Here is a 27955-nt window from a genome sequence, read left to right as displayed (position 1 = left end):
CACATCTATCCATTGACTTCATGTTGAAGACCCATCTGATCCCTTAGGTGCTTATCCTTGCTTGTGTCTTCATTCAAACTGCAGCCTTACTCAACTGCAGCTCAATTCATCCGTCTTGTAAGAAATGAAGCATTCCCCCTACAACTTGCTTCTCTTACCTTTTCATCTCCAAGTTCATTTACAGCTGTTTACTATGACAGTCTAGCAATCCCCTCCCATCTGGTTTTCCAACCCTAGTTCCTTTTCACTCTGGGTTCTAGCCACTAAACAGAAATTCCACTCACCAGTTTTTAATAACCCTTTCCTAGACAAAACTCAGGTTTATATCTCATCTTCGACATTTTCCTTGACATTTCACTTGCCTTCAATGTAACTGACCATGATGTTCTTCTTGAAAACTTATTCTTCCTAACATTCATTATTTCGTCTCCTCAATTCTCCTGGTTTAGTTGTGCTTTAGAAGATCCTTTTACCCCTTTGACAGTTTTCTAAGGGATTTCCACAAGGCCTTTTGCTAGTTCCCTTCTCTCTCTCTTTTTTTTTTTTTTTTTTAAACTCTACTCTGGACCCGCAACTGTGAATCATTTTTAACTTAGACCTCTTTCCATGTCCCAGTTACTGCTGTATTCGAGAATGTTGTTGCAAAGAGCACTAACCTATCTCATTGCTTTTACCTAATCTGCTAGTAAACATATCTACCTAAAGATATTTTTTAATACCATAAAACATATGTGCCTAAAGTTCTTCCCAACCCACCTTGTCTACTTACAGTAAACAAGTCAAGTCCCAGCTTTGACTGACCCATGGCCAGCATCCATAACCTCCTGTTAAATTTTCAAACTAGTTTCTTTGAGCTCTTTCTGGTATGCTGCTCCTCATGCTTGGAAGAAGCTCCCATGAGTTTCCACAGAACACTTCATTGCTTTCCTCAAATCCCTCTTTAAAACTCTCTTTTACCATGCTGCCTACAGAAAGCTTGACAGGGAAGTGACTTCAGGTGAGCTAAGACCACTGTTTATCATACCCATCAATTTTGCCTCCTTGTATTCCCTCTCTTTTTGTATCCATCTGTGTGTTACGCTTAGATGATAAGTTCTTTGCAGAGTGCCTTTTTGTTCTGCATTTTGCAGTACCTAAAACAATGGGGCTCAGGTCCATAAAGATAAGTTGCAGAAGAGAAACAAAGACACTGCTTTGTTATGTATCATCTCTGCTATTCATAGAGGTCTTGGGTGAAATCAGGTGCTAATGCTAATCAATCAAGTCAAGAGAATCACTGATATGAATTAAAGTTAAGAACATGTATGATTATTTGCAAGATTAGAGCATTATTTTGACTCTGATCCTGAAAAGATCCTCCCATAGCAGAAATTTTCTCATGCAGGTAAACTGATGAAGATGAGTGCGACTGTTTGTACAAAATTACAGGCATATCTTTGCATATTCAGGATAGTTAAGACTTTAAAAAAGAAATAAAAACCTTATTGTGGCCTACTTGACTAGTATCCGAAAAAATATGTATGTTTTTTAAACTAGGCAGTATTTGGGAGCTACCTCTGTGTGCAGACTGAGTCACAGGAAATTTGCCTAAAATTTTACTTACTCAGCCTGTCAGACTAATGCCAACCTGGGGTAAATAGTGTCTAGATGTGCTTATTCAGTTTATGAACAGTTGGTAATAAAACAGGCAGAATGGCAGAGGAAACAATTCTGTCAAGCAGTTTCTTTTACTCTAATTAAACCAATTGATTTCATATATCCAAAGTAGTAAAATAACTAGTCTTTGTCTGTCACTTACGTGCTCTTTGTTTACTATCCAAAAGGGAGTGTATTGGGGGGGGCTGTACCAGTTCATTTCTTTGTAGATGACCTTACCCTTTAAGACATATTAACACTGTGGGTTTTTTCCCCTGTATGAAAACATTATATTTAAAAGGATTTTCATCTGATAATCATTGTTTTTATTTGCCTACAGTCTTTGCTGAGCATTCGTGGCTCCCTGTTTTCCCCAAGGCGCAACAGCAGAACAAGTCTTTTCAGCTTCAGAGGTCGAGCAAAGGATGTAGGATCAGAAAATGACTTTGCTGATGATGAGCACAGCACTTTTGAAGACAATGAGAGCAGAAGAGATTCTCTCTTTGTTCCTCATAGACATGGTGAACGGCGCAACAGTAACATTAGTCAGGCCAGTAGGTCATCCAGGACAGTACCTCCACTTCCAGCAAATGGGAAGATGCACAGCACTGTGGATTGCAATGGAGTAGTTTCTTTAGTTGGTGGGCCGCCAGCTCTGACGTCACCTACTGGACAGCTTCTGCCAGAGGTGATGATTGATAAAGCAGCCACTGCTAGCAATGTAAGGAAGTCTGCAATAGCTCAGGCATGATGTCCTCTCCCTGTATGATCAGCTACCGTTTCTACAAAATTTAGTCACTTGGGAATGATTCCCTTTCTGGCCAAGCTGTGAATGCTCCTTTCATATATTCCAGTTATAAGCTAAAGTAGAAACTGAAAATATATGCTAATTTACTGGGAATTAACAGAACAGCATAGCAAACCATTGAATAGATATAGTATGTGTAGTCTTATACCCATTGATTCATTATGCTAACTGAAGACTTAACTGGAAGATTCTGTATTTGTATATCAGATGGGATATCAAAATGAAAAAAAAATTATAAATTTATTATATTTACTTAATGGAATATATTAAATGAGTATTTAACTTCCCGCTGACCATATATGAAACTTTTGATGTAACACTGATAGTACAATTTACATGGGTTGTGATAGTGTTCCTGTCACATAGTTAATGTTTCTAGGGGTTCTTAAGAAAATAAACTTCCCCTTTCTGCTTTTACTGCTAGCTCTGTGGGCTGTGCATTTTCATGTTTAGAAAAGGACTTCACTGCCTAATTAGAGAGATATTTACAGCAGAGCTCATTGACAAGCATTGTGGAACTTTTTTTTGTCTAAAAACTGTTTATAGTCTAAAATTTGTTTTAATGTCTCAGCCCTGTTTCAGCAAAATACTTAAAAACATATTCTTTAAGCACAAGAGCAATCCTACTGATGTATTTGACTATTTGCTATATACAAAGTTAGGCATACATTAGTCTACTGCAAAACCATGACATAAATGGAGCATGGTGCAGGACAGAAGTGTGTTTTAAACCATTATACTTTTATAATAATTTACAGTGTTATTAAATGAACAATCAATAGGCTATTTTATCAGTGTTTTATTTTCAGGGCACTACTACTGAAACTGACTTAAGAAAGAGACGGTCTAGTTCTTATCATGTTCCTATGGACTACCTAACAGATCCTAGTGCAAGGCAAAGAGCAATGAGTATAGCCAGCATGCTTACAAACACAATGGAAGGTATGTAACACAGAATTTTTGTATGACAATGCCATAAAGTGCTATTAAACGTATGATACATTAAGTAGTAGTAGTATTGTTTTAAGGCAACTATTTCAGCCTAAAGGGTACAGGCAAGATGAGTATTTTTTTTTAAAGATGGACTGATATATTTGGAAAAGCAGTCAAGCTTTCAATATACTAATAGGTTTGAGGCGGAAGCAGCAAACTTCAAAGTTAAATGCAAGCAGAAAGCAATTGATCTGCAGAATCTGCAGAAATGCAGTGTTTCTCTAGAGAAGTTATGTTTCAGGGTAAAAGCTCTTTTTAGATTACTGAAACGGCTATGCTTCTTGCAGTAGAACAATTCCCTTCTACCGATTCACCAGACGTGCTGTTTCACAAAGGAAGGATCACATTGTTCTTTCTGTAAGGCTAAATACAATGAATCTGAATCATGGAATTAAGCAACTACTTGTAAGAAAGGGCAAAACATTACTTTGAGGCTTAAATGACTATGCCCAAAATAGCAAATTGGAAGGTAATAATGAGCAGTTTTGCACATATGGACCATAATACTGTCTAAATAGTTGTCTGACTTCAGGTTTGTTCTAAATGTTTATCTTTCATGAGGAAAATTTTAAATATTTTATTCATTCTATGTATAGAATCATAGAATGGTTTGAGTTGGAAGGGACCTTAAAGATCATCTAGTTCCACCCCCACTGCCAGGGGCAGGGGCACCTTCCACTAGACCAGGTTGCTCAAAGCCCCACCCAACCTGGCCTTGAACACTTCCAGGGATGGGGCGTCCACAACTTCTCTGGGCAATCTGTTCCAGTGCCTCACCACCCTCACAGTAAAGAATTTCTTCCTAATATCTAATCTAAATCTACCCTCTTTCAGTTTAAAACCATTACCCCTCATCTTATCACTACACTCCCTAATAAGGAATCCCTCCCCATCTTTCCTGTAGGCCCCCTTTAAGTACTGGAAAGCTGCTATAAGGTCTCCCCAGAGCCTTCTCTTCTCTAGGCTAAAAAACCCCAACTCTCTCAGCCTGTCCTCATATGGGAGGTGCTCCAGCCCCCTGATCATCTCCTCTGGACCCACTCTTACAGGTCCATGTCTGTCTTATGCTGGTGACCCCAGAGCTGAACGCAGTACTCCAGGTGGGGTCTCACCAGAGCAGAGTAGAGGGGGAGAATCACCTCCCTCGACCTGCTGGCCACGCTTCTTTTGATGCAGCCCAGGATACGATTGGCCTTCTGGGCTGTGAGCACATATTGCCGGCTCATACTCACTTTTTCATCCACCAATACCCGCAAGTCTTTCTCGGCAGGGCTGCTTTCAATCCACTCATCACCCAGCCTGTGTGCCAGATTTCTGAGACAAATTTCTATTTTGCATCCTATGTAGCATTTGCTTGTCAATGGTTATTTTATCTATTGAATATTTAGTATTCTTTTTACAACAAATTTAAAACATAGTGGGACAGATGATTATTTTAAATTGTAATTTCTTTTGACTGACAGTAGCTTTGGTTTCAAAAGGTCTACAATATCAACACAGTTTATCAACAGTACCTTGGAAAACAGCATTTAGGCCTCAAGGAAATACCCAGGTGATACTGCAATAGAGAAGTATGTTTAAAATGTTATTTTCATTTTTCTCTCTAGAACTGGAAGAATCCAGACAGAAATGCCCACCATGCTGGTACAAATTTGCTAACACTTGCTTGATATGGGACTGCTGTACTCCCTGGCTGAAAGTCAAACATATTGTAAATTTGATTGTGATGGACCCATTTGTTGATCTGGCCATTACTATCTGCATTGTCCTCAACACCCTGTTCATGGCCATGGAGCACTATCCAATGACAGAACAGTTTAGTGGTGTGCTTTCAGTAGGAAACCTTGTAAGTCTTTCGTGATGTACCATGTATGTCAAATGCATTTTTCTTAAATAATTCTTCCGTGACCTATGTAAATATGTTTAAAAGAAAATGTTGACTGCATATTTATAGGCTTGGGATGGTTGAATTGAAATTTAAGCTGTACTGAATCCTTCTTTGTTGACATGTGTGGGTTTTGCCACTCTTGCTTTATGGAGCAAAAGATAGTAAGATTTATTGGGTCAACGTGCATTTTGATTTTTAAAACCTTCAGCTTCTGTCATTGAAGCTGGTTAAAGGAATTTATCTAATATTTTTTCTTGGATGGATACTTACAAATCATAAGAACTTTCAGTTCCATTCCAACACCTGTTCCGCTCCTCACCAGCACCTCCTGAGGTCCTGGGTGTTCAAGGAATTGTAGAGGGGAAAGACCCAATAAGCATGGCAGATATACTGCAACTCCACGGGAAATGGTGAAATAGCATGACAGTGCCTTCCACAGGTTGTCCTGAAGAAGAATAGTTCTGCTCAACTTTCAGTATAATTTTTTTTCTTAATAAAATAATTGTCCCTCTCATAAACTTATCTTTATCCCTGGAAGCAAAAAGATCCCAAGGGCAAAGATGAGATCTAAGGAGGAAAAACTGAGCATTAAAATCAGAAGCGATTCTGTGTGTTGGTATTTATACATGCATATTAGCGGCTAGATAAAACCATATTTTTCCCATTTACCTCTTTTTCTTTGGAAACCAAACATTGTGATGCATATGTAAGCTTCAGATCTGAATTTAATTCCTAACCCCAATGTATGGCAATATAGAGAAGCTATTCAGATTTATCATGGATTGCTTGCTGAAGATATAACTTACCAAAGTTGATACCATTAGTTTTATTTTTTTAATATTTTCTCATTAAACTGGAGTAAGAAACTGTATTTTCCTTGCAGGTGTTTACTGGAATTTTCACAGCAGAAATGTTTCTCAAGATAATTGCCATGGATCCTTATTATTATTTCCAAGAGGGCTGGAATATTTTTGTTGGTTTTATTGTGAGTCTTAGTTTAATGGAGCTTGGCCTTGCAAATGTAGAAGGATTATCTGTCCTTCGATCATTCCGATTGGTAAATATACTAAATAAAATATGTTTCTATGTTATGTTTTGTATTTGTGCATGTATGTTGTGCATTTTTCATTTGTACGTTACATATTTGGCTAAGACAGAAGATCTTTTCATAAGAACTTACAAAATACTAAATTGCATACCCACTAGATGGCATGTATCTATTATGTCAAGTTTGGTTTACATATTATCTTAGTAACATCTATTTCTTCTTCAAGACATTGTCAACATCAATTCTGTTCTTGCAGTGAGCGTGCTTTAAGGATTAACTTTTTTAATAGTAGTATCTCTTAGAGTCTTTTTCTCCCTAGATGAGGGAATAAAAAATGCAAGAGTCACAGGCCCTCTCTACCTGTGACTGAAGATTAGTAAATCACTTAGTAAATAATGGATTAGTTAATAAAAGTTTATTGGCAGGGGGGGGGGGGGGGGGTTTAGCTGATAGGCTTCCATTACCAGTTTGCTTACATGGTTAGTTTTAGAAGAGAGCAATGTTAAGATTTTTCTTTGGATAGGGATTTTTCATCACTACCAGCCTTCTCCTTACCATCCTGTGCAAGGGTCCATCCGCTGTCTAACAGCTTTTCTGTTTGGAAGTCACTACAGTATCTGTTATTAGATCATAGAATCATAGAATAGTTTGGGTTGGAAGGGTCCTCTAAAGGTCATCTAGTCCAACCCCCCTGCCGTGGGCAGGGACATCTTCAACTAGATCAGGTTGCTCAGAGCCCTGTCCAACCTGACCTTGAATGTTTCCAGGGATGGGGCATCCACCACCTCTCTGGGCAACCTGTGCCAGTGTTTCACCACCGCCAGGGTAAAAAAGTCTTCCTTATATCTAGTCTAAATCTACCCCCCTTTAGTTTAAAGCCATTCCCCCTTGTCCTCTCACAACAGGCCCTGCTAAAAAGTCTGCCGCCATCTTTTTTATAAGCCCCCTTTTAAGTACTGATAGGCTGCAAGAAGGTCTCCCCGAAGCCTTCTCTTCTCTAGGCTGAACAACGCCAACTCTCTCAGCCTTTCTTCACAGGAGAGGTGTTCCATCCCCCTGATCATTTTCGTGACCCTCCTCTGGACCCACTCCAACAGGTCCATGCCTTTCTTATGCTGAGGGCTCCAGAGCTGGATGCAGTACTCCAGGTGGGGTCTCACCAGAGCAGAGTAGAGGGGGAGAATCACCCCCCTCAACCTGCTGGCCACGCTTCTTTGGATGCAGCCCAGGATACGATTGGCCTTCTGGGCTGCGAGTGCCCATTGCTGGCTTATGTCCAGCTTTTCATCCACCAGTACCCCCAAGTCCTTCTCGGCAGGGATAGATATCTCTGTCATGAATAGGAACCTGAAAAACCTTGGTCTTGCTGAAGACGGCTAGCATACAAGTTGATGTTCAAATCCTCTTCTGAAAAGGCCTACACAATAAGAGACATGAAACTAGAGTTCCTAGTCATCAAGCTCAACTTTTGCCTTAAATAAAGAAAAAAATATTTAACTTTTATTTAAATAAACCCCCTTTAAAAAAAGAGGGGGTTTAAATTCGTCCATTTGCTGGTTCTCTGTATAGCATTGTATTGCATTTTGCCTAAAGTCTAATATCTGTCTGGATTGACTTCTACCTCAGTAATAGAATTCTGGTTTTAACTTTTCATCTGTATATTTTATTTACGTCTCATCCGATGAAATAATATTTAGATTTAGATTCCTTTTAGTATTCTTCTTTTTCAATTGTCTGAACGCATGCTGTATCTTTCCAAACAATTTCATTTTTGTCTGTTTCAAGTTGTACTTTAATATAACACTTTCCTTTGTCTGTTTTTCTCAATGTTGTACAACAAACTTTGTAAGACATGTTACACTTATTTTAAATGACAGAAAACATATTGTTAAAGATACTTGCGAGTAACTTGTATGCCTGTCATTAACAACTCTAGCTTGTTTCTCTTTCTAGGAAAACCATTTCTTCCATCTCTCTGCCAGTTAAGATGAACGAGATCTGGAAGTGTCTGTACAGTTACAATCCTGTTAAACTGATCACATTTCATATGTGCTGGTTTATTTTTAGTAATATTCTCTTAGAGTTAACTAAAGGAGAAAGACTGTTTTGTCCAACTTGTCTAACAAGTACAACTTGTTTATAGATATCTAAAGTCACCAAAAGAGGAAAAGTCTGAACTGGAGACTTTGTGATAATTGCAATGTAATTGAAATGAGCATAGAGACAGTGTTTTTGACTTCTTATTACTTGAATCAGGACTTAAGACTGCTGATGTCTAGTATTGTACAAAGAACTGGAAACATAAATTTTGTAACTAAAGTTTTTAAAGGTTACATAAGACATGATTTAGACGCAGGGTAACTGAAATATGAAATGTATGGTAATAATTTCATTACAATTAGTAAAATGAGTAACTGTGTACTATTATTCTGTTTTGCAGCTTGAGTTTTCAAAATTGGCAAAATCTTGGCCAACTCTAAATATGCTGATTAAGATTATTGGCAACTCAGTGGGGGCTTTGGGTAATCTGACCCTGGTGCTGGCCATCATTGTGTTCATTTTCGCTGTGGTTGGGATGCAGCTGTTTGGGAAAAGCTACAAGGAATGTGTCTGCAAGATCTCTAGCGACTGTGAACTTCCACGCTGGCACATGCATGACTTTTTCCACTCTTTCTTGATTGTGTTCCGAGTGCTGTGTGGAGAATGGATAGAAACGATGTGGGACTGCATGGAGGTTGCAGGCCAAACTATGTGCCTTACGGTCTTCATGATGGTCATGGTGATTGGGAACCTAGTGGTACGTAATCAGTGGGGATTTTTTAAAACTATTAGAATGTATTTCCTATTTTTAATGATTTAGAAATCAGAGATGAAGACTGGAGAAGGACTTTAGGAGATCATGTAATTCATTTGCCTTTTCTCTAAACCAGGTTCAAATATACCCTGATCATTTATGAAAAATGTTTGTCTACCTTTTCTTTTAAATCTTCAGTAAGTTTATAACCTCTTTAGTAAGATCAGTGCTGAATTATGCTTATAGTTAAAAATGCCTTTTAAAAAAACGTCTAACTTAAATCACCTTTTACAGCCAATTAAACTGACTGGTCTCAATAGTGATGCAAAACAGTTGGTCTTCATGACAACATTTATATTACTTAAAGGCTTACTGTTTCCACTTTCAGTCTTTTCTTTCTGAAACAAAATAAGCCTAGCTGTTCAATTTTTTCTCATAGGTGATGATTTCTAAACTACTTATCCCTTTTGCTACTGGCCTCTGAATTCCTCCCAAGCAGCATTTTGGATAGAGACACAAGTACTAAACGATGTGGAATAATTTACTTCCATGTCTTACACCCAACATTCCTTGTGATACATCCCCAAATGACACCTGAAATTTCTGTACCAGCATTGCTTTCCTGATGCAGCCTATATGCCCTTTTCTGCAGTGCTTCCACCTTGCCAGTTTTCACACCTTCTGTATATGTACTTTTCATTTTTCATAACCAACATTTCCACACTAGCACTTCAGAATTAAATGCCATATTGATTTTTAATCATTTCACCAATTTACCATGCTTATGGTTATGCCTAATTGTAGTTCTTTCTTGTTGACTGCTAGCATCCCTTCTCTTTTTGGTATCATCCACAAATTTTATAAATATGCTTATCCACAGGCATAAATACCAAGTTTAACCAGACTAATGTGAGACTCCTGTGGTATTCTAAAATAATCTGCAAGTTTGAACAGGAAGAAATGACAAATATAATTTAAATATGATTTTTAATCAGTTTTGCACATAGTCTGTCATAATTATATGTAGTCCAAATTTTTCTTGTATGTTTGTAAAATGTCATGCAAGAAAATTTGAAATAGTTTCCTAAAATTGAGGTGTATCACATCTGTGGACTCTTTATCTCTTAGCTAATTTTCCTGCCCAAAATAAAAATAGACTGATATATTCTTGGCAAATATATAAGTTTATTATATTCTGAATTAGAGACACTGAAACTATTGTCTGTTGAAATGTAGAAGACTGGAGTCTGCCTGCATTCCCCTCGCCTATGAACACTACAGCAAATGTAGCTTGCATAAATTATTACATCACGTTGTATCCTGCCTCCTTATGTCAAAGGAGCAGACCTGCACTACTTCCAGCATGGAGGAGAAAGTCAAGGAACAGCTCTGATTTTCACCTATATTAGTCAAGTTAAACAAGCTAAAAATGTTTTTGGCAAGTTATAATGAAATATGGGGGACAGGGATTATGGACTGGAAAGAATAGCGGGAAGGTGGGTTGAAATAAAGTGCTAGCTGTGAAATAAAGTTTATGTCATATTGAACAACCCATAATGGAATTACTTTTATGACTTAAAAATAAGAGATCCAGTATATTTTCTCCTTACTGTCTTTTAGGTACTCAACCTCTTTTTGGCCTTGCTGCTGAGCTCATTTAGTTCAGACAACCTTGCTGCTACAGATGATGATAATGAAATGAACAATCTACAGATTGCTGTGGCAAGGATTCAGAAAGGCATAGATTATGTGAAGAGAAAAGTGCGTGAATTCATCCAAAAAGCCTTTGTTAGAAAGCAGAAAGTTTTAGATGAAATCAAACCTCTTGAAGACCTAAACAACAAAAAAGACAGCTGTATTTCCAACCACACAATAGTAGAAATAGGTAAAAACCTTGCCTATCTTAAAGACGGGAATGGAACTACCAGTGGCATAGGCAGCAGCGTGGAAAAATATGTTGTTGATGAAAGTGATTACATGTCATTCATAAACAATCCAAGTCTCACTGTGACAGTGCCAATTGCTGTCGGGGAATCAGATTTTGAAAATTTAAATACAGAGGAGTTCAGCAGTGAGTCAGACCTGGAAGAAAGCAAAGAGGTAAGACTATTTCTATATTTAAAATACCTGATGCTTTTCTTTTTTTCCTAAGGTTACTAGTGTTGAATTCAAATCTCTATTTAATTTCTGTATAACAGTGTATACAAATTTATAATGGTATTTAAGGTAAATTGGTGTAAGGTTGCGGGTTTTGAATGAGGTGGTAGTACAGTATTGCATTTACAGTAATAATCAAGATGCATAAGACAATTTTTTAGAAAATTATTACTTTTTTTCTGTGTTATTTAGTTAAATCATTAACAAAAAAATGAACCAATTTAATAACCCTGGATACCAAAAGTCTTACAAAATGTGGGGGGGTTGTGCAAGTTTCTCCATGCTTATTTCATCAGTGCAGTTTATTTACTCGTTTGTCTGCTTTCTGGAGTGCCTCCTGTCAAATTAACGTTCATTCTGATGCTTTTGACCTTTTTGATATAGTCAAAATACATTTAGATGCATCATAAGTACATTTGAATACTGGACCAGCATCACTAAATGATTCCATATAAATCACTAATAATCCGTCTGATAGTAGCAGAACCACTGAAGAAGTGAAATAATGGCCTTATGGTAAAAAAGTTATGAAGCTTTATATCTCAATATAAGATCTTTTCATATGGCTACCCATTGTCATTTTTAAAGCTTTAAGATACTTGAATCTGTTACCTACTGTGACCATAATAAAATGTACCTCTTTCTGGCACAATGTGGTGCCAAATGGACAAATCCGAGCTAGCACTTAGTGAGTTATAGTGGATGCCGAAGCCATTATTATTGTGTTAACCCAGTGCTCTGTCCTGCACAATTGTACATGGTGGAGGCACACCACCTCAAGTGGAGTAAGTCTATGCTATGCTTAGTACTGATGCTAGTTCATTCAGAATTAGCATGGGTATTTTTGAACTGTGCTGCATGCTACAATGTAGACATAAACTAACATAAAAGTTTTCATAAGCGATTTCCTCGCGCTTGAATCTGCGGGTATAAATATGGGTAAGATTCTAGTAACTCTCACCCTGAGATCCTTTTTTGTACAGACTGCATCACGCATTTAGTCATACTTTCTTGTTTCTTATCAGAAATGTCTTTATTGTTCTTTTACAAATATTTCTTTTTTGCAGATTGTTTGTATGAGTATTTATCTTACTTTCCAAAACCATGACTTGGGTGTAGAACAAAGCAGAAGTTGTTGTAGTTTAACCTTTAATTTTTCTGTGTAAAGAAGAGGGCAATTATATGAAAGTTTTGTGGTCTGAATGTAGGATTTTGGTTGATTCTATTCTATCTTTGTACATAGGATAAGAAAGGGAATCTTCTTCAGGCACCTTTACACCACACAGGGCTAGTGCATTGTTCTGTCCTTCCATTCTTCTGCTGTTCCATTGTTCTATTGTCCCATTGTTAACTGTTTCAAAATTTACTGCTGCCAAAGGAGCAGCAAATTCTACTGCTAATCTGGTTAAATTCCACCTGTCAGTGAGATCATCATGAGATCATCCATAATGATTGCATATGACAGTAATGGCACAGGCTATTTTTCTGTCTTTTTGTAAATCACATAGTTTCTTGGTACAGGCCTGGTCCTTCTGAGTTTGTTCTTTTTTTCCCGCTAATCATGTTAAAGTCCATCTATCACTTTCAGCCTTTTCCCTGCGTAGCAACTAGTGATAGCCAGAGGATGTACTGAAAGTTTGGGAATAAAGTGTCTTAAGTTAAAGTTCAGTACTAGGAAACAGAATACTTTGGATTTCTTCATCACAAAATATTTATTGCGATCTTGGTGGAGTAACAAATACCTATCTGTCATTCTGTATTTGTCTGTAAAGTTAGTATAGTATTTCTCTCAGTTTAAAGGGTACTGTCGACCTAAACATATCATTTTTCATAAAACATTCCAAATTCCTCAATTGGAAACTGTGAAGAAGATACTGTTAGTTTATTCTGCAGATATATTGTAACTGGGAATGATGCTTCAGATGATATTACTGTATGAATGACACTAAAAGAAAATCTTCTGACACAGGTACAGTCTGAGATGTTGACTGTGAAGTCCCAGTACAATCAGAAGTATGCACTCAGGAAAACTCTCTTCGCTTCTTATTTTGAGCTCCCACCCATATCAGATTAATTCTGATAATGTTACTGATTCTGATACTACCACTACTTATGGTAGTAGTAAACCATGTTTTAAATTGTCCTATATGCTTTTCCTGTGCTTGTTCTTTTTTAAAGGTTGTGAAGTTATGTACATATTGACTGAAGTTTTATCAAAATAGATTATAGCTCTGATTATTTTTAATTGGCAACTTCTCTGCAAAAAGTAATTTGGAAATGTAATTGGATTCTACTAATTTAAATACTATATGTCAATAAAATGACTGAGAAATAGGTAATTTAAACATTGTCATTAGTGATTATTAGATTAATTAGCTGCTGAAGTCTGTTTTTAAAAATGTAATCACAGGACTGTTCTGTACTAGTGGAGTATTTTCCATTTCTTATGCTGAAGCTACAATTGTTGTGCAGAAAATGATTTGTGATTCACTGAACAGTGGTAGTAAGAAGGAACATGACTTTTGGTAGTGCCTAATGATTAAGGCATCTGTTTTGAGAAAGAAATCTTTCCCTGCTACAAAATCTGTTTATAATTTCTTAACAGTCAATAGTCAGTGGCTAAAATGCAGAAACTGCCTTGAAATAGGGACTGAAACCTGAATTTCCCATATGAATTCCCTGATCACCAACATTCTTCCTTTTGCTTCTTTTTGTAGTCCACTCAATCTTTAACCATTTACTGCATAAGAGCATTATGTCAATAGAAGAGACGGAGGATGTACCTTATTCAAACCTATAGGCTGATGGTTAGCAGGACTGAGTATGACCACAATGACAATGGTGCATCTATTTCTTTGTATAACGGAATGGTATGACTGTCTTCATTAGCCAAATCTTTCCTTTTCCCAATGGAAGGACCCCAGCTGGGTTATTCTACAAGGTGACAAAAATATTGGTTTTAATTCCTATAGGGAAAATTTTAAAGCGGATTATCCCACATTTGAGATGTGAGCTCCAGTCATTAAGCTTCCACCATAAAAGGAAGTGTTTCTCCCCCAGAGACAATATTTAAAAGAAAACAGTGTCCTCATTCCATTCTTGGAGGCACTTAATCCTGTAAATGTGTGTGTTAATCATGCTTCAGGAACCGCAAACTGATCAGGTGATAAGACAAAGAAATTCATATTCAGTCAGGAATGAGCTAGTGCCAGGCAGTTTTGACTGGTCAAGCCTGAAACTTTTCTGAGCATATTCAGGACCAAAATTTCTTACTCTTGCAGAAGTTGAAGGTGAAAAATTGAAGGGAAACAGTTACAAATTTCATGCACCTTCAAGAGTGACACAGCAGTTAAGCAAAGACATTGTGAGCATATTTGTTATTTAAGTGCCTAAATTTCAAATAGATTTTAATCACAAAAGTGCATTTTTTAATCTTAATCCTAGTTCCTAGTTTTCACTAGATAATTCTTATCCACCGTGGCTTTTGATATAGAGAAGAGTGATGGCTTATTAGTCACAGGACCAACACTCTTGCCGTGAAAATGATCCATAGAAAAAGAACGCATTTTTTTAATTTAAAAAATGACTACAAATGGTTTTTTCTTCAAGGCTTCCTCTTTTTTGTCGTGCCATAATGTGCCTCACATTTCTGCCCTCTCATGTTATCCCATTTATATGATTCTGATGTTGCCGAGTGTTGATCTGCCAGTCACTTCATTGCTTATACCACAAATTAAAAGAGCTGAAGTTAGAAACTGCCACCAAGCCTCATTCAGTTAGCAGTATCCCAAATGAAAGGCAGCTTAGGCATCCATGTACTGTGAGAACACTTGCACAAGATAGCCAGATGCTAATGAGTGTGTCTGTTTGCTTTTGCTTTTCTCTATGTATACACATGCATACACATGCTATGGTATAGGGTAATAAACTGAATTTCTACAAAGTAATTATAATTTAGTAGCAAGTTTTAATTAAGTATATTAATGTTTGGTGAATTCTTTATTATAACATACATCTTTTCCAGTATTTGGATGGAAATATTAACTAGGTTATGCCTTTCTAGAAACAATACATATAATATTGTACATGCTAGTAGGTGTGAATTTACAAGGGATTTTCTAGAAAATTGCCTGAAACCTAAACCAGTATTAATTATGAGAACATTGTGTCCATAAGAATAGTAGTGGGGGAATACAATGTAATAAGGGAATTAGAGAACAAATCCTAAATAAAACTTTACCATAGAAGTAGGGCTATTAAAAAATATGGGGCCACTGTGCTGAGTCTGTTGTCCTATGTGTAAAGGTCCGTGGACCTGAGCTGCATTACTGCTATCCAGCATAGAAGCTATAAAAATAATTTTTCCTTTTTAGGTCCTTAAGTACTATGGGGATGGTTTATATGGAAAATTTTGTAGTGCATGTATAGCTGTGTAATAATTAGATTTTTATGGTAAGTGTAACTTTTAGGCTAGTAATTACACCAAGATATACCAAGTTACAAGATATTTTTAAATGCCTTGAAAAATACGGGATCTCCTAATGCTGTTGCAGACACCTTAATAATGTATATTTTACTTTAAGCAGTATTCAGCGCAAAAAAGCAGAGGTGCTGTGTCCTGAACTTCATTTCCTACCATTCTTACTTCTCACAGGAGTAGAACCAAGCTGGATCAGTCAAGCGGGCAGCTCTGGTGCCTTTTAGCGAGGCAGAGCATCGTGTCACCAATTTTACACAGGTTACCTAAGCAAGTTATACATCTATATGTATATAGTATATAATCACTTTTTAACGGATATTGACTGGCCTGCATGCTCTTCAGCTATGATCCTGTCCCATTCATTGCAATAAAGTACAAACATGCACAGCTGCTCTCTGCTGAGTCACGGGACTCGCATCACAGCATGGTCAGGCGAGATCGGCAGCCCCAATATTTCTGTCATTCAGATGCTATACTTTCCATGATATTTTAATAGTATTTTGCAGTGCATGCTGTGTACCTTTCCCAGTCTTGATGGTAAAGTGTTCAGGATTTTATTTCTGAAGGGTTTTCTTTCCTTTTGAAGGAAGCCAGAATATGTAAGCTATATTTCTCATCAGAAGCTTATGTAAGTCCATCTGTAAATTGTGCTGATAATGAAAGGCTGCTAGCTGTTTTCGAAAACTTTCATACTATTGTATTTTAGCTTATAATGGAGGTAACTTGCAAACTCATGTTAGTCATGTTTATTTTTCACAATTTTTTTCTTAGAAATTCTTTTCTTCAGTACTTGTATAAGCATTTAGTTATTTTGGAGATTAATATGCAGTACTTGAAGCAACATTAAGCATGAAATTCATTTAATTTCCACAGTCAAAGCATGTGACCATCATTTGGTTAAAAAAGCTCATACAAAACTGGTATTTGGCTGGTCAAACATTCAGAGATCAGTTCTGCTCTTACTTACGCCCACACTTACAAGTGTAGAGGTGCAAAGAGAAAACTGATAGCAAGATCTGGCCCAATTCAGTCTTACCATAGCTCTTTGATTTATGCTCACATATTGACTACCTCCCCAAACATCTAAAATTGTCTGCCCTGAGAAACTTAAACTTATCAGTAATAAATAAAGTTCAGCAGTCTAGTAAATAAGCTACTGATTTTGGACCAAAAGGTCCCCAGCTTCAGTATGATTTTCATCCCACCTGCTAAACATTACCATAATATTTACAACACTGTAGTTGTATGATGCTGCTTTCAGTTTGGTAAATCCCTGGAGTTAAAATACACTTATTGCATAGCTTTTTGTCTTATATTTTGTGAGGAATAATTTATCTGATAAGTCATGTTTTGATTTTAAAAATACTCATTATTCAAAATCCTTTGATACTCTGAATAATTTAGGCTTTCGATTGTTTGTGAATTGGTCACATCATATTGGTATACTGTGATTCATAGCGAATGATATTAAGTTGTTAATATTAGTGTTAATTGGAGTTTGCTTAATTAATCTTTAAAAACAGCAGTCCCTTGCTCTGCTTCAGAAATATCCTTTCACTATTGCTTGTGTGAATTAAAAAGCCTTTTAAAGTGGCTTCCAGTGGGAGTGATTTTGCAAATATTTCCACTGCTACTTACGATGTTTTTGCTTTCATCCAACATTCTTGCAAATATTTTCATTTATCAAATGATCGTAAATAAGTAGATCAAAGGAATTGTGAATAGCAATAAAGTACAGAGTGGACTATAATTTAGGGATCCTGTTTTTCTGCAGTATTTGCAAACAATAATCATCACAGAATTTTTTTGCTTTGAGTTACAGTGACCTGTTTTTTTGAATTGATAGTTATTATGCCTGACTGTATAACCACTAGAAAGAGTGACATCCAGATTCCACTTAATTATACCAGTGGAACGACAATGATATTTGCCACTTGGTCGATTTTGTAGGTGATATAGCTGTACTGAAAAAGACTGGATAAATTTGGATATAATATTGCCATTTACATCACAGAACATCTCATTTTCATGCTGACAGCCACAGAGCACTGAGAAAATGAAAACAATATAATTTCCATTATTTAACATTTTCACAGGTATTTGGGAGGAAAGGAAATTAAAAGCAAAACCAAAATGGTGGTTTCTCTTGGCGCCATCTTCCTGCTTATGTCTGTTCTGCTCTTTGCTCCTTCAGTCCCTTAAATTATGATTTCAACAGCTATTAGTGGCATCCTGGCCAATCATGAAATTTCAGGCTTTGTTAAAAATGTTAAACTAAGAGCTGTTCATCTACTCTCAGATAATGATCTTGGAAACAAAGAAAGAAAGAAAGAAATAGAAGCTCAAAGTGGCCTGGTTGTAAGTGAAGCAGAATTGTATGAATCTATGAGATGTTATCGAGGTTCAGAAAGTAATTATGTCAAAAACTTCCTGACCTAATCTTGGCTGCTGCTTTTTGCAATGCTGCTCTGATAGGCAAGCTGCTTTCCACTTTCAGTTTCTATCTTGAAAGATAAACTATAATCTGTATCTCATACTGTACTGTATTGCTGACTAAAGCATGACTGGCAATGCTTTTGGTAGATGTGAAATAAAAGTTATATAAATCTCTATGATAATTGGTATACTGCTGCTTTAGAACCATGTAAGTAGTTTTGTCCCCTTACTGTCTTCTGTGAAAAGGAGATGGAGTATGTACGTTCTGAGGTTTTGAAAAGCAGATTTCTCTGAGAATAATTTCCTTAGCATACTATTTACAAAAAATCTAGCATCATAACTCTCGAAGAGTGTCTAATACTTGACCCTGATAAATCTCTTACAACCTGGGTGACTGAATACTTTTGAAACCTAGAACCATGGTATAAAAAAGGCTTAAAAAGGACTTACTGTCATATCAAAGATAACATTTGGGTTTGATGATTATCTTGTTTCTACAGGTTCATTTTTTTTTAAATCTGTATACGTTAAGTATATAGCATTGCTTAAATCCAGTTTTTGTAATGCTGGTGAGCAGAGAAGAATTTATCGGGTACAAAGGTAACTTTGAGGTATGTTAAGGTAAAGAACTGGGAGATATGCTACATACCTAACATGTCAGGGTCTGCAATTAGGCATAGTCTAGCTATCCAGCTATCCAGCTGGATTCCATATGTGTGAACACTGGCAAGTCACAGTAAGGGGGAGAAAAAGTCTTCCTATGTATTAAAGCATATGGACAAAACATAATCAGCAATAACATGGTCCATTCCCAGGTGATTTTGTGTTGAATACATAGAAATCAGTACAACATCCCTGGGTCAGTTGCTTTATACCAGAGCAGAAGTTTGCTGTGGAAATACGTGATTGTTACTGAAAAGTTTTCCTAGCATACTGAACTTAATTGATGTGGCAAAATCTTAAGATGGCGTATCATAAAACCTTCCTAGCTGTTTGTAATGCATACTAAATTTTGTAAATATTGTATAAAATGCCATACAATAAATTCAATGTTAAAAATAACAAAGAAACAAACAAAAAAAGAAGTAATTATTTCTGTTGAAATTTTTTAATTTTTTCTTCCCCAAATGATACTGAATTATTACAGATTGAATTTATTGAATAATTTTTATAATATGCTTCTTCATATACTCATCAGGTTGGAGCTAAATGCAGGTATAATAGAACAGCATGCTAAGGAAATACTCTGATACATCAACAACAGAAGAGTAACTGAATTCTCAGTGGGATAAGGCATTAAATTGTTGTCTTTCAAGTATCAGCTGCTGTTGATTCAATTTAGGATTTTTCTGTTTAGCTTAACTCCTGTGATTATTATTACAGCTCTTTAAAAGAAGCATACCAGTTTTTCAGTGAGAAGAGACTTGTAAGATACAACTCACCATACATACTGCCCCACATAAATAAAGATGGCTTTCTGATGTTCCTGATAATTGACTGTTCTGCAGTATCATTTTCTACCTTTTCTACCTGATCTTTTTGATCTCTCCTTATAGTGGGATATCTCTAATCTTCCATCTTGAGTTAACTGTTAGTCTTACACAATTTCAGTAATAGGAATTCATTACCCCTTCTTAAAATTAACATGTGCTGATTAAACTAACTGCGTAATATCTGAGTTACTGAACTCTTCATTTTCCTGTAAAAGAAAGTAGGTCTTTCAAACTTATAGTTTAACCAGTTCATAGTTTTTGTCTGCTCTGCTACTACTACAGCATTCTGCTAGAAATGCTGTCCAGATTGGAATGATGCAAGCAACATTTTAAGAAAACTCTACATAATACAAACAGATAGTCACTTCTCAGTTTAAAAATGATTTACTGTATTGTATTGATAAACGTTAATTTTTTAATACCATATGTAAATTTCTTTGGAATGTACCTTGCGTTTATGGTATTTCTGGCCTTTCCTCAAACTGATGACTGACTTCCACTGATGTTTAAATTCTGTGGTCCTTACTTGAGGACTACAGTATTTATCTCACACTTTCCAGTTTCTCCATTTTAGAGGCAGTATTCCACAATGTCGAAATCGCCATGCATTATCTATAATTTGAATATGTTGCAATGGGAATTTTGTAAATAATAATCTGCAGAAAAGTGTGCATCGATATCTTTTTACATTGGAGCGAACCTCATAGATGCTAAAGCTCATGCACAAACATGAGACATGAATATGTAAGCTGGGATTTTCAAAGAAACATAAAGGAAATGGGTGTGCAGATATAACTGAAATTACGTGTATAATGTACCCTACAATAAATGTTTCAATTTGTTTGGTCTTCCTCTAAAATGTGGGCTATAGCGTACCATGGTACACAGAAACCAAAGTTAAGCCTATGTCAAAATCACAACACCATATATTGTCAGTGTGATTCGATCAAATCAGAGTGGGGGAGAAAGGGATTAATCTTCTTTTTGTTTGAAGAACATACTTAATATTGTCTGCAATGTAAAATTCCATTAAAGTCTTATGGTAGTTTCTGTATTCACATACTAATATTGTTTACATTTCCTTTACAAAAAAATGTATTGAATTTGGAGCTTCTCAAACATGTTTTAAAGGAATAATGCCTCTAACTTAAGTTTTAAGTGTCAGCAAAGATATATTTTTAATGCTACCGTGGACCATCTCTCTGTCTAATATTAATTCCCTATAGATTGTATTCTAAATCTGCTTACATCATTCCCTTTATAAAATTAGCTACTTATCAATGCAGCCATTTTACTGATGTTATACTCCACATAGTGATAACATTAGAAGAGTCATAGAATGCCGTGATCAAACTACTTTTACTTATTATAGTACTCATATTTGTCTATTGCCATCATAATGTGATGGTGTGAAAGAATAATTTTGAAGATTTGGATTGTATTATCAGTATGATTCATTGCTGCAGTATTGTTTTATGACAGTATTGTTCTAAAAGCATTTGTTTTCACTTTAGTGCTCCAAAAATAAAGATTTTTTGGGGCTTTTATAGTGATTGGACATGTATGTGTACTGTACCAAAGTAATAAGTAGTTTCAAAATGCACAATAAATTCAGAAAATGCATCGGCAAGTGAGAATGCAAAATATCAGCTACTGCTCTTAAAGTAATGTGCTGCTCTTTTGGAAATAAAGAGATTTAAAGTATCCTGTACAACTCATAACATGTGTTTTCATGTCAATGATAATGAAAAGTTTATATTCAAACTTTTTAGATTTTACAGACTTGATAGAATAACATTTAATTGAGACATGAAAATACATCTGTGCAGCTTGCTGTTGGTTTGGTCATGACGTTGGAAAATTATTTGTATTAACACATGCTATCTGAAGTGTAAAATTCAGCCACATGATTGGAATAATTAAACAGTACAAAGTGTGAAAGGCACCCATTCCTAACTTACTGAAATTTCATTTCAGAATTCTTATGTGTGGCTCAGAATAGTAGTCTAATAATTTCAGCAATTCCTTGTATGAAAATATCAAAATATTTTCAATAGGGAAGATGCACATGATGTAGTTTCTAATCTTGTGACCTCACCTGTAGTAGAGCAATTTGGCATTATAGAATGTAGATAAGAAATTATTTTAATGTCGGAGCACGGAATACATGCAAAATATTTTGGTATGCACTTCAAACATGAACTTCTATTCAAAATAAATAAAATTGAAAAAAAATAATTATGTGGGGTTTCATTCACAGAAATTAAATGCATCCAGTTCATCAGAAGGCAGCACAATATCGGACTACCTCCAGAAGGGGAACAGCCAGAAGCAGAACCTGAAGAAGCTCTGGAGCCAGAGGCTTGTCTTACAGAAGGTAGGTGAAGCAAAATATATGCAAGGTGATTAGACCTAACTGTGTTGATTTGGGCTGGATTCTATTTTTCTTCAAAATCAAGAAGCAGCTTTGCGATTATAGTTGTATTTTCTGTTTGTATTAGTAACTCCATCAGAGGTACTGCCATAGATGTACTGTTCTCGTGCTCTCTCTCTCTCCTTGGAAGGTATTATCAGAGTTAATAAGCTTTAACTTCAAATATTGAAACAAAAATCCTCAAACGGGAGATACTTAATTACAAGCATCTATTGCAATAGTACTGAAATAGGCCAAATGACTGCTGTTCATTGTGATTCCTAATAAATATTTACCTTATTCTGACATCTCAAAATTTATTATTGCATTTAGGCTGTGTGCGGAGATTCAAATGCTGTCAAGTCAGTGTGGAAGATGGGAAAGGGAAAATCTGGTGGAATCTTAGGAAAACCTGCTATAAGATTGTTGAACACAACTGGTTTGAGACCTTCATTGTCTTCATGATTCTTCTCAGCAGTGGTGCTCTGGTAAATTCAATGTGGAACTATTATGTCTATTTTAAGCAGCAAGCATTTAGAATTACAGTTAATTATATAGCTGCAGGTAACATTTAAATTTAATATCCAATTCATAAATGTTCTAATGTCGACATATATCAACAAGTATTTGGCATGTATTGTAGGATACATAAGAGTTTGCTCACAGGCTATGAAACAAATCGTTTGGCAAGTTCAAAATGTAGTGTTAATGGAAATAAGAAATTAGTTATATCAGACTGGTATTCACATGTCTTCATATTGATAATAGCTTTTTTTTGTCTTATGCACGTTTAAAATAAACCACAGCTGAGCTAAGAACTTATCAACAGCAACTTGAATTGTCAAACTGAGATGTACGGTGCCAACGTGATTCTGTCAGCTATTTTGCCAGACTGATGTTAAATCAGGCGGGCTGAGTACTGAAGTAATTAGCTCCTCATAGCAGGAGCAAAATATAGTGTACTTGCTACACTTGGGTCAATGCACAGTGATTCACTGTCAATGTAGACATTTTCTTTTCAAAAGAGAGTTATTAATCTCTGTTCAGGATTGCTTTGTGGGTTAGTGTGTATAGTTTGGTTTCAATTATTAGTTCCTCAAAAATTCTGTATCACAGAGTCATTATTAAATCCCTTATATAATTTTGATAAAAAGTTGTAGTTACCACAAAGGAAATCCTTATGTCAATAAGCCATTGCTATTCATGGAATTGAATGAAAATGAGATTTGGAGAATGGTATTACAGTAAGTTTCGTGGATCACTGTTCAGCTCAGCTGAAAGCTGAATATTGTGTTTGGACCCAGCTTTATGAAAAGTCTACAGTATGGAGTGAAAGCAAAAGTTGTGCTTGAGGGAAGGATATATGCCTATCATCACATATATCTTTCCAATTCAGATTCTTTCTTGGCTACTATATACCACACTGCAAGACATTTAATTATATCTTCAAAAATCTTTTTCACAGGCATTTGAAGATATATACATAGAGCAACGTAAAACTATCAAGACCATGCTGGAATATGCTGACAAAGTTTTTACTTATATCTTCATTCTGGAAATGCTTTTAAAATGGGTGGCTTATGGCTTTCAAACCTATTTCACTAATGCGTGGTGCTGGCTGGACTTCCTGATTGTTGATGTATGTATTCTTTTTCATGTCCTGTATGACAGGCTCTAAAAATGAAAGTATTATGTTTGCAGGGTAGGCTTTCTGTTCTATTCAATGGAAACTCTATTTTAAAGCTATTGTTGTGGTATGGTTTTTAATTCTGTTCAGAAAAGAAAAAATATTTAGATATACTTATTACTCTAGAGATGTTTTGTTGATATTCTCTGTTTTTATGAACTTGTGATGTTTTATTTAAATGATGCTTTTTACTGTTTTTTTTTGCTGTGTGGAAAGGATGCTGTTCATCCTCTTCAGTTTTTACTGTATATGTAATTTCAATATTTCAAAGCAATTTCTTTAAAGGTTTCTAACATTCTAATCAATTACTGTAAGTGTCCTGTCACTTACTCTGTGTAATATGAAAGGAAAATACTGCTAGGAACTCTCAGTTCCATTGTACTATTCAGTACTCTTGCACTTTTCACTGCATCACATGGGCGACCTTAAAGAGACACTTGGAGAACTGTAGATGAGCTCCCTTAGAATGGGTTCTCAAATGATTTTCAAAAGGCTGCACCACCAAGGAGCAGATACACATTGTCTGAAGGAGACCTAGTGAGAAGTGCATTATAATTTCAAGTCTACTTGCTCAACAATGTATGCACAGTACTGGGTAGCGTAAATGGAAGTCTACAGATCTTTAACCATATAGCAGACATTAATTTCCCTTCCATCCCCAATAGCCTGACTACATCTGTCTGTGCTAATAGGGCATCTCTCAGTTCCACATATGTAATTCCCATGGAATGCAAGGTAAGAATGTGTCTTGAGTCACTTGTTTGCTCATTATGAAAAGCAGCAGAATCACTATGTATCTCCCTAAAACTACAATGATATGATAGACCATGAAGTCTTTACTATACAGAGCTTGGAAAACATTATAACTTTTAAATCCATACCAGCATTGCAGATCCTGTGATAAAACATGACTATATGCACACTTAGTATTTTGTGGTTGAGTCTGTACCCTTGTAAAAAATTTATTGGCTCAATCATCAGATGTGTAAATTACCATGACCAGTAGAGCTTTACAGAGACCCCATGGACAATACTTTACACTGTCATTATATGCTTATTGTATTTATCAAGAAATATTTAATTCTTATTTGATAATCTGTGGTTTAGTTACTTCTGTGAACTTTATAAATAACTATTAGTTTTTCATGGCAACCTTACTCTGGTGCGATTTTTTTCATGGAAAAAATTAATCTCTGAAGCATTTTTTTTTAATCTTTAGTCAGAGGATTAAGATAAAGAAGCAAAAAGATTAATTTAGAAATGAAAGAATTAAAAGAGAACATGAAGGATGGAAGGGAAGGGCATTAAATGGAGGGAGAGAGAAGATGGTTTGGGGTTTTTTTTTCTTTACTAGGGCCACTCCTTCCCAATGGTTTACTATAAATACGTTTCTAAGGATTACTGATGGAAGATAATTGTATTATTTATTTTACAGCTATTCTAGTTTATTTACTCATCTTCCTGCAGACCAGACCAGCATTATGCAAGCCAGAATTGATGAAGTGGTTAAAGGAGTCACAGGGAATGTAATGAAGTGTGGATATGCCTAACAATGAAGCTTCTACCATTGTCTAACAAACAGTTGGTTATCAGTCTTCATTAGTCTGGTTAAATCTGAACAGCACTGGTAGCTATGGCTGTTGAATAAGATTTTCTGGACACTAGAAAGTTACATTTGACCAAAGTCCAGGTCTGGATGTGGTTTTTGAGAGCTTTTACATTCTCATCAAGTTCTGAAGATATCATGGGAAATCCTGACCTAAATTGACCATTCCAATTCACCCAACTTTGGGGAGTTTTCTTTTTGCATGTGACTTCATTTTTCTTTAAATACCACCAAATGTTGACTGGTTTATGTGAATTTAGAAGGCATTTTTATACCATTCTACCAACATGATTTCATCAACAGGTACCTAGAATATACTTTTATTCTACTTTGTCTGACTTGAAAGATCTTTCTGCATTACAGAGGGATTCCGGGAGAAAGAGGTCCAGCCTTGAATCTTCTTGAGAAGTTCAGGGCACACATCATTCCCACCATATGTATCGAAAGGATATACAAGATGATGAGCAATATTGCCTTTCTGTTTTTGTGTAGGTCTCTTTGGTTAGCTTAACAGCTAATGCCTTGGGCTACTCAGAACTTGGTGCGATTAAATCCCTTAGGACACTAAGAGCTTTGAGACCTCTAAGAGCCTTGTCGCGATTTGAAGGGATGAGGGTAAGACAAAATGAAAGAATCTGAAATAATGCATGCATACACAGAAACAATGCATGCAGAATAATCAACGACAAATCCATGCAGAAATGCTACACTATCATCCTATATATTTTACATTTATCACTAACATATAAGCAAAAGGCTTCATCTGCTTATATGAATTCATGTGTTATTGCACACATTGTTACACTTACTTAGGCTCCTTGGCCTTTCACCCTATTTCATATTTTCCTGAAGGGCCAAGGATTTATCAACTGCATGGACCTATGCAATGTTACTACAAGACTGAATTTATCCCATACAAATAAATCCTGCTATAGTCAGAACAGTTTTAAAAAAACAATACTTCCTCATAAAAGGCTGTGCACATATACACATGTATATATTCACATGTGTATTTCATACAAGTATAGAATATCATGTGTATTCTATCAAATTATCTTTAAACCTACTATTCTGTAAGTATTAATTGGGAATTTCTGTTACAATTTAAAAGTTTTGTAATGAATTCCTATGTTAATAAGTAAATTGGCAGCATTAAAATACCTTCTCTCTTTCAGATTAGGACTATTGCATTCTGTTTAAGACAACTTTTATAGTATATCAAAGATGGAGTTGGCTTTATGATTTCTGGCCTAAATTGGTTGCCTACTGTTTTCCATATTGATTTTAAAATGTTGATTATAATCTATAGAGCACTAAGCAGTCTGAAAACATATCGGAAGACTTTTGCTGACAGAGTTGGGTATATTTGAGAAGTTACTGTCCCCAGCTGTTTGTTATCACCATATCAGTTACCACAGCTGAGACCCTCAGCTGCCCAACTGGGCTCTCTCAGTCTATTCCAGTGCAAAGTCAGATAGATTAGTTTAGATCACTTCTTTAGTGCACTGTAATGGACAAAGACCTTATGTATTCTGCTATGACATGAAAGCTCTAGAAATGTTTCTCTTAGGGGCAGTAGTCAACAACTGGAGATGGTAGATATTTCTAGCTCCAGCCACAAGAAGATGTCTGACTTACACCTTCAAGGTCCATCTGTCTGCCTTGGACATATTGCCATAGATCTAATCAGCAGATGCACCTGAGCTGAAACCCTATTGCTGTAATTAAAAGGGATCCTTGTGTGAGCTCCCTGCTGCAATCACTGATCTTTGGCACCCCAGGTTATAAGCCAATTAGCAAATTTATAAGTCAACTACAAATTGGTGAGCTTCTGAAGAAAATGTGATGCTCTATGTGTGTGGAAAGTGAAAGACTTCAACCAAAAAGGAAACAGGCTTTGATGAAAGGTTATAAAGTCAAATAGAAAATACCACTTCCTTGCCTCCAACAAATTTCTGGAATTTTGCTGAAGCAAATTTGAAAATTTGGGATGTTTATATCAGATATAAGGCCTATCTAAAACCTCGATAGTATCTCACTAAAAAACACATTAGCTGTTGTTTTTTTTATGAGAATGATTAGCAAAAAAACTGAATACAAAATATTACAAATTTTATATGCACAGTAAATTACTTAAGTGGCAATTTAATGTGGCAAGGAAAAGACAATCACTTTGTCATAAAGGCTTATGGGTAATTGTCAATCCCATAACTTCCATGTTGGTGTAAACTTTACCTACTGATTTGATCCTGATCTGCTAACTGTATCTCTTTGTAAAATACCCAGATAAGGAGGAGATTTATGACTTTAGCAAAAGATATAATAAAAACTAGTGGATGAAGTTAGGTAACTTCAGACTAGAAATGCAACGTATATTTTTATTAGTTAGGCAATTAACCATTGAAATATTCCTATGGATATAATGAATTTTGCCTTATTTAAAGTAATTAATGTCAGGCTTAATGTCGTTAAAGATACAGTAGCTCAAGTTGGTGAAGAAGTTAGTATGAGAAGATT

General features: G+C 35.9%; 1 protein-coding gene across 1 annotated transcript in view; it reads left to right on the top strand.

The window, feature by feature from the left end:
• SCN2A (sodium voltage-gated channel alpha subunit 2) overlaps positions 1 to 27955 on the top strand; it is a 56219-nt gene that overhangs the window by 18160 nt on the left and 10104 nt on the right. Inside the window, 11 exon segments of the mRNA XM_019470923.1 lie at positions 1976 to 2356; positions 3253 to 3385; positions 5044 to 5282; positions 6208 to 6381; positions 8813 to 9169; positions 10787 to 11266; positions 21993 to 22041; positions 22044 to 22109; positions 22479 to 22633; positions 23611 to 23784; positions 25931 to 26053. Of these exon segments, the coding sequence (XP_019326468.1) occupies positions 1976 to 2356; positions 3253 to 3385; positions 5044 to 5282; positions 6208 to 6381; positions 8813 to 9169; positions 10787 to 11266; positions 21993 to 22041; positions 22044 to 22109; positions 22479 to 22633; positions 23611 to 23784; positions 25931 to 26053 (2331 nt within the window).

Source organism: Aptenodytes forsteri, unplaced genomic scaffold (genome assembly GCF_000699145.1).
Source record: "Aptenodytes forsteri isolate BGI_AS27 unplaced genomic scaffold, ASM69914v1 Scaffold255, whole genome shotgun sequence".
Lineage (NCBI taxonomy): Eukaryota > Metazoa > Chordata > Aves > Sphenisciformes > Spheniscidae > Aptenodytes > Aptenodytes forsteri.
This window is presented reverse-complemented; position numbering and strand designations above follow the sequence as displayed.